Raw genomic sequence first — 17,482 nt, forward strand, 5'->3', positions numbered from 1 at the left:
CCTGTCGATGAGTCAGATTGACGTGACGTCATCGCCGTGAGACAGAACACGGCGGCCATCTTTTCGGAGACCAAAATAATTCTATTCCTCACTCCGCCCCCTTTCCTCTGTCAATATTCCTATTGGTTGTATGGAGATGGCGCGCTGACTTTGGAAGAATGAAATGTTCCTCGTCCTCCCCTCCGAACTACCCCGAGAGGAGTGAGTACCCCTCCCCCATCCTCCTCTACTACACCGACACCCCCGGACAGGAGTACTGCTGTCTATTGCTCTGCCACCCAACTATCCCCCCCTGCCCCTCCTTCTACCCACCCAACTATCCCCCCTGCCCCTCCTTCTACCCACCCAACTACCACCCCTCCCCCTCCTACCCACCCAACTATCCCTCCCCCTCCTTCTACCCACCCAACTACCACCCCCCCCCTCCTTCTACCCACCCAACCACCACCCCTCCCCCTCCTACCCACCCAACTATCCCTCCCCCTCCTTCTACCCACCCAACTACCACCCCCCCCTCCTTCTACCCACCCAACTACCACCCCCCCCCCTCCTTCTACCCACCCAACTACCACCCCCCCCCTCCTTCTACCCACCCAACCACCACCCCTCCCCCTCCTACCCACCCAACTATCCCTCCCCCTCCTTCTACCCACCCAACTACCACCCCCCCCTCCTTCTACCCACCCAACTACCACCCCCCCCCCTCCTTCTACCCACCCAACTACCACCCCCCCCCTCCTTCTACCCACCCAACCACCACCCCTCCCCCTCCTACCCACCCAACTATCCCTCCCCCTCCTTCTACCCACCCAACTACCACCCCCCCTCCTTCTACCCACCCAACTACCACCCCCCCCCTCCTTCTACCCACCCAACTACCCACCCCCCTCCTTCTACCCACCCAACTACCCACCCCCCCTCCTTCTACCCACCCAACTACCCACCCCCCCCCCCTCCTTCTACCCACCCAACTACCCACCCCCCCCCTCCTTCTACCCACCCAACTACCCCCCCTCCTTCTACCCACCCAACTATGCCCCCTCCCAAATATCCCACTCCTACCCCCCCCCATATCACCTGTAGAAGGGTAACAAAACCTCAGTGTTGTGGGTTCCTCTTCCTGTAGAGGGTGATGAGTGGCTGGTAGAAGGGTGACAACACCTCCAGTGTTGGGTTCCTCTTCCTGTAGAGGGTCTTGGGTGTCTGGTAGAAGGGTGACAACACCTCCAGTGTTGGGTTCCTCTTCCTGTAGAGAGTCTCGGGTGGCTGGTAGAAGGGTGACAACACCTCAGTGTTGGGTTCCTCTTCCTGTAGAGGGTCTCGGGTGTCTGGTAGAAGGGTGACAACACCTCAGTGTTGGGTTCCTCTTCCTGTAGAGGGTCTCGGGTGTCTGGTAGAAGGGTGACAACACCTCAGTGTTGGGTTCCTCTTCCTGTAGAGGGTCTCGGGTGTCTGGTAGAAGGGTGACAACGCCTCAGTGTTGGGTTCCTCTTCCTGTAGAGAGTCTCGGGTGTCTGGTAGAAGGGTGACAACACCTCAGTGTTGGGTTCCTCTTCCTGTAGAGAGTCTTGGGTGTCTGGTAGAAGGGTGACAACACCTCAGTGTTGGGTTCCTCTTCCTGTAGAGAGTCTCGGGTGTCTGGTAGAAGGGTGACAACACCTCAGTGTTGGGTTCCTCTTCCTGTAGAGGGTCTCGGGTGTCTGGTAGAAGGGTGACAACACCTCAGTGTTGGGTTCCTCTTCCTGTAGAGGGTCTCGGGTGTCTGGTAGAAGGGTGACAACACCTCAGTGTTGGGTTCCTCTTCCTGTAGAGGGTCTCGGGTGTCTGGTAGAAGGGTGACAACACCTCAGTGTTGGGTTCCTCTTCCTGTAGAGAGTCTCGGGTGTCTGGTAGAAGGGTGACAACACCTCAGTGTGGGGTTCCTCTTCCTGTAGAGGGTCTTGGGTGTCTGGTAGAAGCGTGACAACACCTCAGTGTTGGGTTCCTCTTCCTGTAGAGAGTCTCGGGTGTCTGGTAGAAGGGTGACAACACCTCAGTGTTGGGTTCCTCTTCCTGTAGAGGGTCTCGGGTGTCTGGTAGAAGGGTGACAACACCTCAGTGTTGGGTTCCTCTTCCTGTAGAGGGTCTCGGGTGTCTGGTAGAAGGGTGACAACACCTCAGTGTTGGGTTCCTCTTCCTGTAGAGGGTGATGGGTGTCTGGTAGAAGGGTGACAACACCTCAGTGTTGGGTTCCTCTTCCTGTAGAGGGTGACAGGTGTCTGGTAGAAGGGTGACAACACCCCAGTGTTGGGTTCCTCTTCCTGTAGAGAGTCTCGGGTGGCTGGTAGAAGGGTGACAACACCTCAGTGTTGGGTTCCTCTTCCTGTAGAGGGTCTTGGGTGTCTGGTAGAAGGGTGACAACACCTCAGTGTTGGGTTCCTCTTCCTGTAGAGAGTCTCGGGTGGCTGGTAGAAGGGTGACAACACCTCAGTGTTGGGTTCCTCTTCCTGTAGAGGGTCTCGGGTGTCTGGTAGAAGGGTGACAACACCTCAGTGTTGGGTTCCTCTTCCTGTAGAGGGTCTCGGGTGTCTGGTAGAAGGGTGACAACACCTCAGTGTTGGGTTCCTCTTCCTGTAGAGAGTCTCGGGTGGCTGGTAGAAGGGTGACAACACCTCAGTGTTGGGTTCCTCTTCCTGTAGAGGGTCTCGGGTGGCTGGTAGAAGGGTGACAACACCTCAGTGTTGGGTTCCTCTTCCTGTAGAGGGTGATGAGTGGCTGGTAGAAGGGTGACAACACCTCCAGTGTTGGGTTCCTCTTCCTGTAGAGGGTGATGAGTGGCTGGTAGAAGGGTGACAACACCTCAGTGTTGGGTTCCTCTTCCTGTAGAGAGTCTCGGTGTCTGGTAGAAGGGTGACAACACCTCAGTGTTGGGTTCCTCTTCCTGTAGAGAGTCTCGGGTGTCTGGTAGAAGGGTGACAACACCTCAGTGTTGGGTTCCTCTTCCTGTAGAGGGTCTCGGGTGTCTGGTAGAAGGGTGACAACACCTCAGTGTTGGGTTCCTCTTCATGTAGAGGGTCTTGGGTGTCTGGTAGAAGGGTGACAACACCTCAGTGTTGGGTTCCTCTTCCTGTAGAGGGTCTTGGGTGTCTGGTAGAAGGGTGACAACACCTCAGTGTTGGGTTCCTCTTCCTGTAGAGAGTCTCGGGTGTCTGGTAGAAGGGTGACAACACCTCAGTGTTGGGTTCCTCTTCCTGTAGAGAGTCTCGGGTGTCTGGTAGAAGGGTAACAAAACCTCAGTGTTGGGTTCCTCTTCCTGTAGAGAGTCTCGGGTGTCTGGTAGAAGGGGGACAACACCTCAGTGTTGGGTTCCTCTTCCTGTAGAGGGTCTCGGGTGTCTGGTAGAAGGGTGACAACACCCCAGTGTTGGGTTCCTCTTCCTGTAGAGAGTCTCGGGTGTCTGGTAGAAGGGTGACAACACCTCAGTGTTGGGTTCCTCTTCCTGTAGAGAGTCTCGGGTGTCTGGTAGAAGGGTGACAACACCTCAGTGTTGGGTTTCCCTTCCTGTAGAGAGTCTCGGGTGTCTGGTAGAAGGGTGACAACACCTCAGTGTTGGGTTCCTCTTCCTGTAGAGAGTCTCGGGTGTCTGGTAGAAGGGTGACAACACCTCAGTGTTGGGTTCCTCTTCCTGTAGAGGGTGATGAGTGGCTGGTAGAAGGGTGACAACACCTCCAGTGTTGGGTTCCTCTTCCTGTAGAGGGTCTCGGGTGTCTGGTAGAAGGGTGACAACACCTCAGTGTTGGGTTCCTCTTCCTGTAGAGGGTGATGAGTGGCTGGTAGAAGGGTGACAACACCTCAGTGTTGGGTTCCTCTTCCTGTAGAGAGTCTCGGGTGTCTGGTAGAAGGGTGACAACACCTCAGTGTTGGGTTCCTCTTCATGTAGAGGGTCTTGGGTGTCTGGTAGAAGGGTGACAACACCTCAGTGTGGGGTTCCTCTTCCTGTAGAGGGTCTTGGGTGTCTGGTAGAAGGGTGACAACACCTCAGTGTTGGGTTCCTCTTCCTGTAGAGGGTCTCGGGTGTCTGGTAGAAGGGGTGACAACACCTCAGTGTGGGGTTCCTCTTCCTGTAGAGGGTCTTGGGTGTCTGGTAGAAGGGTGACAACACCTTAGTGTTGGGTTCCTCTTCCTGTAGAGGGTCTTGGGTGTCTGGTAGAAGGGTGACAACACCTCAGTGTTGGGTTCCTCTTCCTGTAGAGAGTCTCGGGTGTCTGGTAGAAGGGTGACAACACCTCAGTGTTGGGTTCCTCTTCCTGTAGAGAGTCTCGGGTGTCTGGTAGAAGGGTGACAACACCTCAGTGGTTGGGTTCCTCTTCCTGTAGAGGGTCTCGGGTGTCTGGTAGAAGGGTGACAACACCTCAGTGTTGGGTTCCTCTTCCTGTAGAGGGTCTCGGGTGCTGGTAGAAGGGTGACAACACCTCAGTGTTGGGTTCCTCTTCCTGTAGAGAGTCTCGGGTGGCTGGTAGAAGGGTGACAACACCTCAGTGTTGGGTTCCTCTTCCTGTAGAGAGTCTCGGGTGTCTGGTAGAAGGGTGACAACACCTCAGTGTTGGGTTCCTCTTCCTGTAGAGAGTCTCGGGTGTCTGGTAGAAGGGTGACAACACCTCAGTGTTGGGTTCCTCTTCCTGTAGAGAGTCTCGGGTGTCTGGTAGAAGGGTGACAACACCTCAGTGTTGGGTTCCTCTTCCTGTAGAGGAGTCCTCGGGTGTCTGGTAGAAGGGTGACAACACCTCAGTGTTGGGTTCCTCTTCCTGTAGAGGTCTCGGGGTGCCTGTAGAAAGGGTAACAAAACCTCAGTGTTGGGTTCCTCTTCCTGTAGAGAGTCTCGGGTGTCTGGTAGAAGGGTGACAACACCTCAGTGTTGGGTTCCTCTTCCTGTAGAGGGTCTTGGGTGTCTGGTAGAAGGGTGACAACACCTCAGTGTTGGGTTCCTCTTCCTGTAGAGGGTCTTGGGTGTCTGGTAGAAGGGTGACAACACCTCAGTGTTGGGTTCCTCTTCCTGTAGAGAGTCTCGGGTGTCTGGTAGAAGGGTGACAACACCTCAGTGTTGGGTTCCTCTTCCTGTAGAGAGTCTCGGGTGTCTGGTAGAAGGGTGACAACACCTCAGTGTTGGGTTCCTCTTCCTGTAGAGGGTCTCGGGTGTCTGGTAGAAGGGTGACAACACCTCAGTGTTGGGTTCCTCTTCCTGTAGAGGGTCCTCGGGTGTCTGGTAGAAGGGTGACAACACCTCAGTGTTGGGTTCCTCTTCCTGTAGAGAGTCTCGGGTGTCTGGTAGAAGGGTGACAACACCTCAGTGTTGGGTTCCTCTTCCTGTAGAGGGTCTCGGGTGTCTGGTAGAAGGGTGACAACACCTCAGTGTTGGGTTCCTCTTCCTGTAGAGGGTCTCGGGTGTCTGGTAGAAGGGTGACAACACCTCAGTGTTGGGTTCCTCTTCCTGTAGAGAGTCTCGGGTGGCTGGTAGAAGGGTGACAACACCTCAGTGTTGGGTTCCTCTTCCTGTAGAGGGTCTCGGGTGTCTGGTAGAAGGGTGACAACACCTCAGTGTTGGGTTCCTCTTCCTGTAGAGGGTCTCGGGTGTCTGGTAGAAGGGTGACAACACCTCAGTGTTGGGTTCCTCTTCCTGTAGAGAGTCTCGGGTGTCTGGTAGAAGGAGTTTCAACACCTCAGTGTTGGGTTCCTCTTCCTGTAGAGGGTGATGGGTGTCTGGTAGAAGGGTGACAACACCTCAGTGTTGGGTTCCTCTTCCTGTAGAGAGTCTCGGGTGTCTGGTAGAAGGGTGACAACACCTCAGTGTTGGGTTCCTCTTCCTGTAGAGAGTCTCGGGTGTCTGGTAGAAGGGTGACAACACCTCAGTGTTGGGTTCCTCTTCCTGTAGAGGGTGATGAGTGGCTGGTAGAAGGGTGACAACACCTCCAGTGTTGGGTTCCTCTTCCTGTAGAGGGTCTCGGGTGTCTGGTAGAAGGGTGACAACACCTCAGTGTTGGGTTCCTCTTCCTGTAGAGAGTCTCGGGTGTCTGGTAGAAGGGTGACAACACCTCAGTGTTGGGTTCCTCTTCCTGTAGAGGGTCTCGGGTGTCTGGTAGAAGGGTAACAAAACCTCAGTGTTGGGTTCCTCTTCCTGTAGAGAGTCTCGGGTGTCTGGTAGAAGGGTGACAACACCTCAGTGTTGGGTTCCTCTTCCTGTAGAGGGTGATGAGTGGCTGGTAGAAGGGTGACAACACCTCAGTGTTTGGTTCCTCTTCCTGTAGAGGGTGATGGGTGTCTGGTAGAAGGGTGACAACACCTCAGTGTTGGGTTCCTCTTCCTGTAGAGGGTGATGGGTGTCTGGTAGAAGGGTGACAACACCTCAGTGTTGGGTTCCTCTTCCTGTAGAGGGTGATGAGTGGCTGGTAGAAGGGTGACAACACCTCAGTGTTGGGTTCCTCTTCCTGTAGAGAGTCTCGGGTGTCTGGTAGAAGGGTGACAACACCTCAGTATTGGGTTCCTCTTCCTGTAGAGGGTCTCGGGTGTCTGGTAGAAGGGTAACAAAACCTCAGTGTTGGGTTCCTCTTCCTGTAGAGAGTCTCGGGTGTCTGGTAGAAGGGTGACAACACCTCAGTGTTGGGTTCCTCTTCCTGTAGAGGGTGATGAGTGGCTGGTAGAAGGGTGACAACACCTCAGTGTTTGGTTCCTCTTCCTGTAGAGGGTGATGGGTGTCTGGTAGAAGGGTGACAACACCTCAGTGTTGGGTTCCTCTTCCTGTAGAGGGTGATGGGTGTCTGGTAGAAGGGTGACAACACCTCAGTGTTGGGTTCCTCTTCCTGTAGAGGGTGATGAGTGGCTGGTAGAAGGGTGACAACACCTCAGTGTTGGGTTCCTCTTCCTGTAGAGAGTCTCGGGTGTCTGGTAGAAGGGTAACAAAACCTCAGTGTTGGGTTCCTCTTCCTGTAGAGGGTCTTGGGTGTCTGGTAGAAGGGTGACAACACCTCAGTGTTGGGTTCCTCTTCCTGTAGAGGGTCTCGGGTGTCTGGTAGAAGGGTGACAACACCTCAGTTTTGGGTTCCTCTTCCTGTAGAGAGTCTCGGGTGGCTGGTAGAAGGGTGACAACACCTCAGTGTTGGGTTCCTCTTCCTGTAGAGGGTCTCGGGTGTCTGGTAGAAGGGTGACAACACCTCAGTGTTGGGTTCCTCTTCCTGTAGAGGGTGATGAGTGGCTGGTAGAAGGGTGACAACACCTCAGTGTTGGGTTCCTCTTCCTGTAGAGAGTCTCGGGTGTCTGGTAGAAGGGTGACAACACCCCAGTGTTGGGTTCCTCTTCCTGTAGAGAGTCTCGGGTGGCTGGTAGAAGGGTGACAACACCTCAGTGTTGGGTTCCTCTTCCTGTAGAGGGTCTCGGGTGTCTGGTAGAAGGGTGACAACACCTCAGTGTTGGGTTCCTCTTCCTGTAGAGGGTCTCGGGTGTCTGGTAGAAGGGTGACAACACCTCAGTGTTGGGTTCCTCTTCCTGTAGAGGGTCTCGGGTGTCTGGTAGAAGGGTGACAACACCTCAGTGTTGGGTTCCTCTTCCTGTAGAGGGTGATGGGTGTCTGGTAGAAGGGTGACAACACCTCAGTGTTGGGTTCCTCTTCCTGTAGAGGGTGATGGGTGTCTGGTAGAAGGGTGACAACACCTCAGTGTTGGGTTCCTCTTCCTGTAGAGAGTCTCGGGTGTCTGGTAGAAGGGTGACAACACCTCAGTGTTGGGTTCCTCTTCCTGTAGAGGGTCTCGGGTGTCTGGTAGAAGGGTGACAACACCTCCAGTGTTGGGTTCCTCTTCCTGTAGAGGGTCTCGGGTGTCTGGTAGAAGGGTGACAACACCTCAGTGTTGGGTTCCTCTTCCTGTAGAGGGTGATGGGTGTCTGGTAGAAGGGTGACAACACCTCAGTGTTGGGTTCCTCTTCCTGTAGAGGGTCTCGGGTGTCTGGTAGAAGGGTGACAACACCTCAGTGTTGGGTTCCTCTTCCTGTAGAGGGTCTCGGGTGTCTGGTAGAAGGGTAACAAAACCTCAGTGTTGGGTTCCTCTTCCTGTAGAGAGTCTTGGGTGTCTGGTAGAAGGGTGACAACACCTCAGTGTTGGGTTCCTCTTCCTGTAGAGAGTCTCGGGTGTCTGGTAGAAGGGTGACAACACCTCAGTGTTGGGTTCCTCTTCCTGTAGAGGGTGATGAGTGGCTGGTAGAAGGGTGACAACACCTCAGTGTTTGGTTCCTCTTCCTGTAGAGGGTCTCGGGTGTCTGGTAGAAGGGTGACAACACCCCAGTGTTGGGTTCCTCTTCCTGTAGAGAGTCTCGGGTGTCTGGTAGAAGGGTAACAAAACCTCAGTGTTGGGTTCCTCTTCCTGTAGAGGGTCTTGGGTGTCTGGTAGAAGGGTGACAACACCTCAGTGTTGGGTTCCTCTTCCTGTAGAGAGTCTCGGGTGTCTGGTAGAAGGGTGACAACACCTCAGTGTTGGGTTCCTCTTCCTGTAGAGGGTCTCGGGTGTCTGGTAGAAGGGTAACAAAACCTCAGTGTTGGGTTCCTCTTCCTGTAGAGAGTCTCGGGTGTCTGGTAGAAGGGTGACAACACCTCAGTGTTGGGTTCCTCTTCCTGTAGAGGGTGATGAGTGGCTGGTAGAAGGGTGACAACACCTCAGTGTTGGGTTCCTCTTCCTGTAGAGAGTCTCGGGTGTCTGGTAGAAGGGTGACAACACCTCCAGTGTTGGGTTCCTCTTCCTGTAGAGAGTCTCGGGTGTCTGGTAGAAGGGTAACAAAACCTCAGTGTTGGGTTCCTCTTCCTGTAGAGAGTCTCGGGTGTCTGGTAGAAGGGTGACAACACCTCAGTGTTGGGTTCCTCTTCCTGTAGAGAGTCTCGGGTGTCTGGTAGAAGGGTGACAACACCTCAGTGTTGGGTTCCTCTTCCTGTAGAGAGTCTCGGGTGTCTGGTAGAAGGGTGACAACACCTCAGTGTTGGGTTCCTCTTCCTGTAGAGAGTCTCGGGTGTCTGGTAGAAGGGTGACAACACCTCAGTGTTGGGTTCCTCTTCCTGTAGAGAGTCTCGGGTGTCTGGTAGAAGGGTGACAACACCTCAGTGTTGGGTTCCTCTTCCTGTAGAGGGTCTCGGGTGTCTGGTAGAAGGGTGACAACACCTCAGTGTTGGGTTCCTCTTCCTGTAGAGGGTCTCGGGTGTCTGGTAGAAGGGTAACAAAACCTCAGTGTTGGGTTCCTCTTCCTGTAGAGAGTCTCGGGTGTCTGGTAGAAGGGTGACAACACCTCAGTGTTGGGTTCCTCTTCCTGTAGAGAGTCTCGGGTGTCTGGTAGAAGGGTGACAACACCTCAGTGTTGGGTTCCTCTTCCTGTAGAGGGTGATGAGTGGCTGGTAGAAGGGTGACAACACCTCAGTGTTGGGTTCCTCTTCCTGTAGAGGGTGATGGGTGTCTGGTAGAAGGGTGACAACACCTCAGTGTTGGGTTCCTCTTCCTGTAGAGGGTGATGGGTGTCTGGTAGAAGGGTGACAACACCTCAGTGTTGGGTTCCTCTTCCTGTAGAGAGTCTCGGGTGTCTGGTAGAAGGGTGACAACACCTCAGTGTTGGGTTCCTCTTCCTGTAGAGAGTCTCGGGTGTCTGGTAGAAGGGTGACAACACCTCAGTGTTGGGTTCCTCTTCCTGTAGAGGGTGATGAGTGGCTGGTAGAAGGGTGACAACACCTCAGTGTTGGGTTCCTCTTCCTGTAGAGGGTGATGGGTGTCTGGTAGAAGGGTGACAACACCTCAGTGTTGGGTTCCTCTTCCTGTAGAGGGTGATGGGTGTCTGGTAGAAGGGTGACAACACCTCAGTGTTGGGTTCCTCTTCCTGTAGAGAGTCTCGGGTGTCTGGTAGAAGGGTGACAACACCTCAGTGTTGGGTCCATTTTCCTGTGGAGGGTGTCGGGTGGCCGGTTGGTCTACATTCAGGATTTGTGACTCCATTGATGATGATCAGTTTTTATTCTCTATCCAGGTTTTGGGGTCAGATTACACCCGCTGAACCCTTCTTTTACCTTCTCCAATAATCCGGGGACTCCTCTGCCATGACAGTCCACTGAGTGTGATAGGCAGCCATGGATCGCTATGCTGAGGTGAAGCTTCTTCTGAAGCGCTGGGAGGGAGACTTCCTGAGAGAACATGAGAGACGACCCACCAAGGTGAGGATGAGGACCTCCGCTCTCCCTTTGCTCCCAACATTTGATTAGTATGATTCTCCAATAATGAAGCCGGCATTGCCAACCTGTGGAGTACATGGGCTTAGATGGAGGGCACATGTTGGGGGGGGTTCAGGTGGTCTTGGTAGATGGGTATAGAACGTTTCTATATGACTGAACTCCTTCTCATCTCTTGGGCAGGCAGACATCGAGAACGCACCGGAGGAAACGCAGAGTAAGTGAGAGATTGAAGGTCATCCTAACTGTCCTCCACGTGTCTCCACCCCGACCTCTCATCCACGTGTCTCCACCCCGACCTCTCATCCACGTGTCTCCACCCCGACCTCTCATCCACGTGTCTCCACCCCGACCTCTCATCCACGTGTCTCCACCCCGACCTCTCATCCACGTGTCTCCACCCCGACCTCTCATCCACGTGTCTCCACCCCGACCTCTCATCCACGTGTCTCCACCCCGACCTCTCATCCACGTGTCTCCACCCCGACCTCTCATCCACGTGTCTCCACCCCGACCTCTCATCCACGTGTCTCCTCCCCGACCTCTCATCCACGTGTCTCCACCCCGACCTCTCATCCACGTGTCTCCACCCCGACCTCTCATCCACGTGTCTCCACCCCGACCTCTCATCCACGTGTCTCCACCCCGACCTCTCATCCACGTGTCTCCACCCCGACCTCTCATCCACGTGTCTCCACCCCGACCTCTCATCCACGTGTCTCCACCCCGACCTCTCATCCACGTGTCTCCTCCCCGACCTCTCATCCACGTGTCTCCACCCCGACCTCTCATCCACGTGTCTCCACCCCGACCTCTCATCCACGTGTCTCCACCCCGACCTCTCATCCACGTGTCTCCACCCCGACCTCTCATCCACGTGTCTCCACCCCGACCTCTCATCCACGTGTCTCCACCCCGACCTCTCATCCACGTGTCTCCACCCCGACCTCTCATCCACGTGTCTCCACCCCGACCTCTCATCCACGTGTCTCCACCCCGACCTCTCATCCACGTGTCTCCACCCCGACCTCTCATCCACGTGTCTCCACCCCGACCTCTCATCCACGTGTCTCCACCCCGACCTCTCATCCACGTGTCTCCACCCCGACCTCTCATCCACGTGTCTCCACCCCGACCTCTCATCCACGTGTCTCCACCCCGACCTCTCATCCACGTGTCTCCACCCCGACCTCTCATCCACGTGTCTCCACCCCGACCTCTCATCCACGTGTCTCCACCCCGACCTCTCATCCACGTGTCTCCACCCCGACCTCTCATCCACGTGTCTCCACCCCGACCTCTCATCCACGTGTCTCCACCCCGACCTCTCATCCACGTGTCTCCACCCCGACCTCTCATCCACGTGTCTCCACCCCGACCTCTCATCCACGTGTCTCCACCCCGACCTCTCATCCACGTGTCTCCACCCCGACCTCTCATCCACGTGTCTCCACCCCGACCTCTCATCCACGTGTCTCCACCCCGACCTCTCATCCACGTGTCTCCACCCCGACCTCTCATCCACGTGTCTCCACCCCGACCTCTCATCCACGTGTCTCCACCCCGACCTCTCATCCACGTGTCTCCACCCCGACCTCTCATCCACGTGTCTCCACCCCGACCTCTCATCCACGTGTCTCCACCCCGACCTCTCATCCACGTGTCTCCACCCCGACCTCTCATCCACGTGTCTCCACCCCGACCTCTCATCCACGTGTCTCCACCCCGACCTCTCATCCACGTGTCTCCACCCCGACCTCTCATCCACGTGTCTCCACCCCGACCTCTCATCCACGTGTCTCCACCCCGACCTCTCATCCACGTGTCTCCACCCCGACCTCTCATCCACGTGTCTCCACCCCGACCTCTCATCCACGTGTCTCCACCCCGACCTCTCATCCACGTGTCTCCACCCCGACCTCTCATCCACGTGTCTCCACCCCGACCTCTCATCCACGTGTCTCCACCCCGACCTCTCATCCACGTGTCTCCACCCCGACCTCTCATCCACGTGTCTCCACCCCGACCTCTCATCCACGTGTCTCCACCCCGACCTCTCATCCACGTGTCTCCACCCCGACCTCTCATCCACGTGTCTCCACCCCGACCTCTCATCCACGTGTCTCCACCCCGACCTCTCATCCACGTGTCTCCACCCCGACCTCTCATCCACGTGTCTCCACCCCGACCTCTCATCCACGTGTCTCCACCCCGACCTCTCATCCACGTGTCTCCACCCCGACCTCTCATCCACGTGTCTCCACCCCGACCTCTCATCCACGTGTCTCCACCCCGACCTCTCATCCACGTGTCTCCACCCCGACCTCTCATCCACGTGTCTCCACCCCGACCTCTCATCCACGTGTCTCCACCCCGACCTCTCATCCACGTGTCTCCACCCCGACCTCTCATCCACGTGTCTCCACCCCGACCTCTCATCCACGTGTCTCCACCCCGACCTCTCATCCACGTGTCTCCACCCCGACCTCTCATCCACGTGTCTCCACCCCGACCTCTCATCCACGTGTCTCCACCCCGACCTCTCATCCACGTGTCTCCACCCCGACCTCTCATCCACGTGTCTCCACCCCGACCTCTCATCCACGTGTCTCCACCCCGACCTCTCATCCACGTGTCTCCACCCCGACCTCTCATCCACGTGTCTCCACCCCGACCTCTCATCCACGTGTCTCCACCCCGACCTCTCATCCACGTGTCTCCACCCCGACCTCTCATCCACGTGTCTCCACCCCGACCTCTCATCCACGTGTCTCCACCCCGACCTCTCATCCACGTGTCTCCACCCCGACCTCTCATCCACGTGTCTCCACCCCGACCTCTCATCCACGTGTCTCCACCCCGACCTCTCATCCACGTGTCTCCACCCCGACCTCTCATCCACGTGTCTCCACCCCGACCTCTCATCCACGTGTCTCCACCCCGACCTCTCATCCACGTGTCTCCACCCCGACCTCTCATCCACGTGTCTCCACCCCGACCTCTCATCCACGTGTCTCCACCCCGACCTCTCATCCACGTGTCTCCACCCCGACCTCTCATCCACGTGTCTCCACCCCGACCTCTCATCCACGTGTCTCCACCCCGACCTCTCATCCACGTGTCTCCACCCCGACCTCTCATCCACGTGTCTCCACCCCGACCTCTCATCCACGTGTCTCCACCCCGACCTCTCATCCACGTGTCTCCACCCCGACCTCTCATCCACGTGTCTCCACCCCGACCTCTCATCCACGTGTCTCCACCCCGACCTCTCATCCACGTGTCTCCACCCCGACCTCTCATCCACGTGTCTCCACCCCGACCTCTCATCCACGTGTCTCCACCCCGACCTCTCATCCACGTGTCTCCACCCCGACCTCTCATCCACGTGTCTCCACCCCGACCTCTCATCCACGTGTCTCCACCCCGACCTCTCATCCACGTGTCTCCACCCCGACCTCTCATCCACGTGTCTCCACCCCGACCTCTCATCCACGTGTCTCCACCCCGACCTCTCATCCACGTGTCTCCACCCCGACCTCTCATCCACGTGTCTCCACCCCGACCTCTCATCCACGTGTCTCCACCCCGACCTCTCATCCACGTGTCTCCACCCCGACCTCTCATCCACGTGTCTCCACCCCGACCTCTCATCCACGTGTCTCCACCCCGACCTCTCATCCACGTGTCTCCACCCCGACCTCTCATCCACGTGTCTCCACCCCGACCTCTCATCCACGTGTCTCCACCCCGACCTCTCATCCACGTGTCTCCACCCCGACCTCTCATCCACGTGTCTCCACCCCGACCTCTCATCCACGTGTCTCCACCCCGACCTCTCATCCACGTGTCTCCACCCCGACCTCTCATCCACGTGTCTCCACCCCGACCTCTCATCCACGTGTCTCCACCCCGACCTCTCATCCACGTGTCTCCACCCCGACCTCTCATCCACGTGTCTCCACCCCGACCTCTCATCCACGTGTCTCCACCCCGACCTCTCATCCACGTGTCTCCACCCCGACCTCTCATCCACGTGTCTCCACCCCGACCTCTCATCCACGTGTCTCCACCCCGACCTCTCATCCACGTGTCTCCACCCCGACCTCTCATCCACGTGTCTCCACCCCGACCTCTCATCCACGTGTCTCCACCCCGACCTCTCATCCACGTGTCTCCACCCCGACCTCTCATCCACGTGTCTCCACCCCGACCTCTCATCCACGTGTCTCCACCCCGACCTCTCATCCACGTGTCTCCACCCCGACCTCTCATCCACGTGTCTCCACCCCGACCTCTCATCCACGTGTCTCCACCCCGACCTCTCATCCACGTGTCTCCACCCCGACCTCTCATCCACGTGTCTCCACCCCGACCTCTCATCCACGTGTCTCCACCCCGACCTCTCATCCACGTGTCTCCACCCCGACCTCTCATCCACGTGTCTCCACCCCGACCTCTCATCCACGTGTCTCCACCCCGACCTCTCATCCACGTGTCTCCACCCCGACCTCTCATCCACGTGTCTCCACCCCGACCTCTCATCCACGTGTCTCCACCCCGACCTCTCATCCACGTGTCTCCACCCCGACCTCTCATCCACGTGTCTCCACCCCGACCTCTCATCCACGTGTCTCCACCCCGACCTCTCATCCACGTGTCTCCACCCCGACCTCTCATCCACGTGTCTCCACCCCGACCTCTCATCCACGTGTCTCCACCCCGACCTCTCATCCACGTGTCTCCACCCCGACCTCTCATCCACGTGTCTCCACCCCGACCTCTCATCCACGTGTCTCCACCCCGACCTCTCATCCACGTGTCTCCACCCCGACCTCTCATCCACGTGTCTCCACCCCGACCTCTCATCCACGTGTCTCCACCCCGACCTCTCATCCACGTGTCTCCACCCCGACCTCTCATCCACGTGTCTCCACCCCGACCTCTCATCCACGTGTCTCCACCCCGACCTCTCATCCACGTGTCTCCACCCCGACCTCTCATCCACGTGTCTCCACCCCGACCTCTCATCCACGTGTCTCCACCCCGACCTCTCATCCACGTGTCTCCACCCCGACCTCTCATCCACGTGTCTCCACCCCGACCTCTCATCCACGTGTCTCCACCCCGACCTCTCATCCACGTGTCTCCACCCCGACCTCTCATCCACGTGTCTCCACCCCGACCTCTCATTTAATCTTCTCACTGTCCTCCACGTGTCTCCACCCCGACCTCTCATTTAATCTTTTCACTGTCCTCCACGTGTCTCCACCCCGACCTCTCATTTAATCTTCTCATTGTCCTCCACGTGTCTCCACCCCGACCTCTCATTTAATCTTTTCATTGTCCTCCACGTGTCTCCACCCCGACCTCTCATTTAATCTTTTCATTGTCCTCCACGTGTCTCCACCCCGACCTCTCATTTAATCTTTTCATTGTCCTCCACGTGTCTCCACCCCGACCTCTCATTTAATCTTCTCATTGTCCTCCACGTGTCTCCACCCCGACCTCTCATTTAATCTTCTCATTGTCCTCCACGTGTCTCCACCCCGACCTCTCATTTAATCTTCTCATTGTCCGCCACGTGTCTCCACCCCGACCTCTCATTTAATCTTCTCATTGTCCTCCACGTGTCTCCACCCCGACCTCTCATTTAATCTTCTCATTGTCCTCCACGTGTCTCCACCCCGACCTCTCATTTAATCTTTTCACTGTCCTCCACGTGTCTCCACCCCGACCTCTCATTTAATCTTCTCACTGTCCTCCACGTGTCTCCACCCCGACCTCTCATTTAATCTTCTCACTGTCCTCCACGTGTCTCCACCCCGACCTCTCATTTAATCTTCTCACTGTCCTCCACGTGTCTCCACCCCGACCTCTCATTTAATCTTCTCACTGTCCTCCACGTGTCTCCACCCCGACCTCTCATTTAATCTTTTCACTGTCCTCCACGTGTCTCCACCCCGACCTCTCATTTAATCTTCTCACTGTCCTCCACGTGTCTCCACCCCGACCTCTCATTTAATCTTCTCACTGTCCTCCACGTGTCTCCACCCCGACCTCTCATTTAATCTTCTCACTGTCCTCCACGTGTCTCCACCCCGACCTCTCATTTAATCTTCTCACTGTCCTCCACGTGTCTCCACCCCGACCTCTCATTTAATCTTTTCACTGTCCTCCACGTGTCTCCACCCCGACCTCTCATTTAATCTTCTCACTGTCCTCCACGTGTCTCCACCCCGACCTCTCATTTAATCTTCTCACTGTCCTCCACGTGTCTCCACCCCGACCTCTCATTTAATCTTCTCACTGTCCTCCACGTGTCTCCACCCCGACCTCTCATTTAATCTTCTCACTGTCCTCCACGTGTCTCCACCCCGACCTCTCATTTAATCTTCTCACTGTCCTCCACGTGTCTCCACCCCGACCTCTCATTTAATCTTCTCACTGTCCTCCACGTGTCTCCACCCCGACCTCTCATTTAATCTTCTCACTGTCCTCCACGTGTCTCCACCCCGACCTCTCATTTAATCTTCTCACTGTCCTCCACGTGTCTCCACCCCGACCTCTCATTTAATCTTCTCACTGTCCTCCACGTGTCTCCACCCCGACCTCTCATTTAATCTTCTCACTGTCCTCCACGTGTCTCCACCCCGACCTCTCATTTAATCTTCTCACTGTCCTCCACGTGTCTCCACCCCGACCTCTCATTTAATCTTCTCACTGTCCTCCACGTGTCTCCACCCCGACCTCTCATTTAATCTTCTCACTGTCCTCCACGTGTCTCCACCCCGACCTCTCATTTAATCTTTTCACTGTCCTCCACGTGTCTCCACCCCGACCTCTCATTTAATCTTCTCACTGTCCTCCACGTGTCTCCACCCCGACCTCTCATTTAATCTTCTCACTGTCCTCCACGTGTCTCCACCCCGACCTCTCATCCACGTGTCTCCACCCCGACCTCTCATCCACGTGTCTCCACCCCGACCTCTCATCCACGTGTCTCCACCCCGACCTCTCATCCACGTGTCTCCACCCCGACCTCTCATCCACGTGTCTCCACCCCGACCTCTCATCCACGTGTCTCCACCCCGACCTCTCATCCACGTGTCTCCACCCCGACCTCTCATCCACGTGTCTCCACCCCGACCTCTCATCCACGTGTCTCCACCCCGACCTCTCATCCACGTGTCTCCACCCCGACCTCTCATCCACGTGTCTCCACCCCGACCTCTCATCCACGTGTCTCCACCCCGACCTCTC

The 17,482-nt window shown here is 56.6% G+C and overlaps 1 protein-coding gene across 1 annotated transcript in view; it reads left to right on the plus strand.

Annotated features, from left to right (window-relative positions):
* RECQL4 (RecQ like helicase 4) overlaps window positions 1-17,482 on the plus strand; it is a gene marked incomplete at its 5' end in the record, with an annotated part of 87,525 nt that continues 70,043 nt past the window's right edge. The window contains 3 exon segments of the mRNA XM_077474750.1: window positions 1-201; window positions 10,021-10,204; window positions 10,403-10,436. Of these exon segments, the coding sequence (XP_077330876.1) occupies window positions 10,121-10,204; window positions 10,403-10,436 (118 nt within the window).

Source organism: Lithobates pipiens, unplaced genomic scaffold (assembly GCF_037356315.1).
Source record: "Lithobates pipiens isolate NorthernLeopardFrog02 unplaced genomic scaffold, aLitPip1_a1.2 Scaffold_126, whole genome shotgun sequence".
Lineage (NCBI taxonomy): Eukaryota > Metazoa > Chordata > Amphibia > Anura > Ranidae > Lithobates > Lithobates pipiens.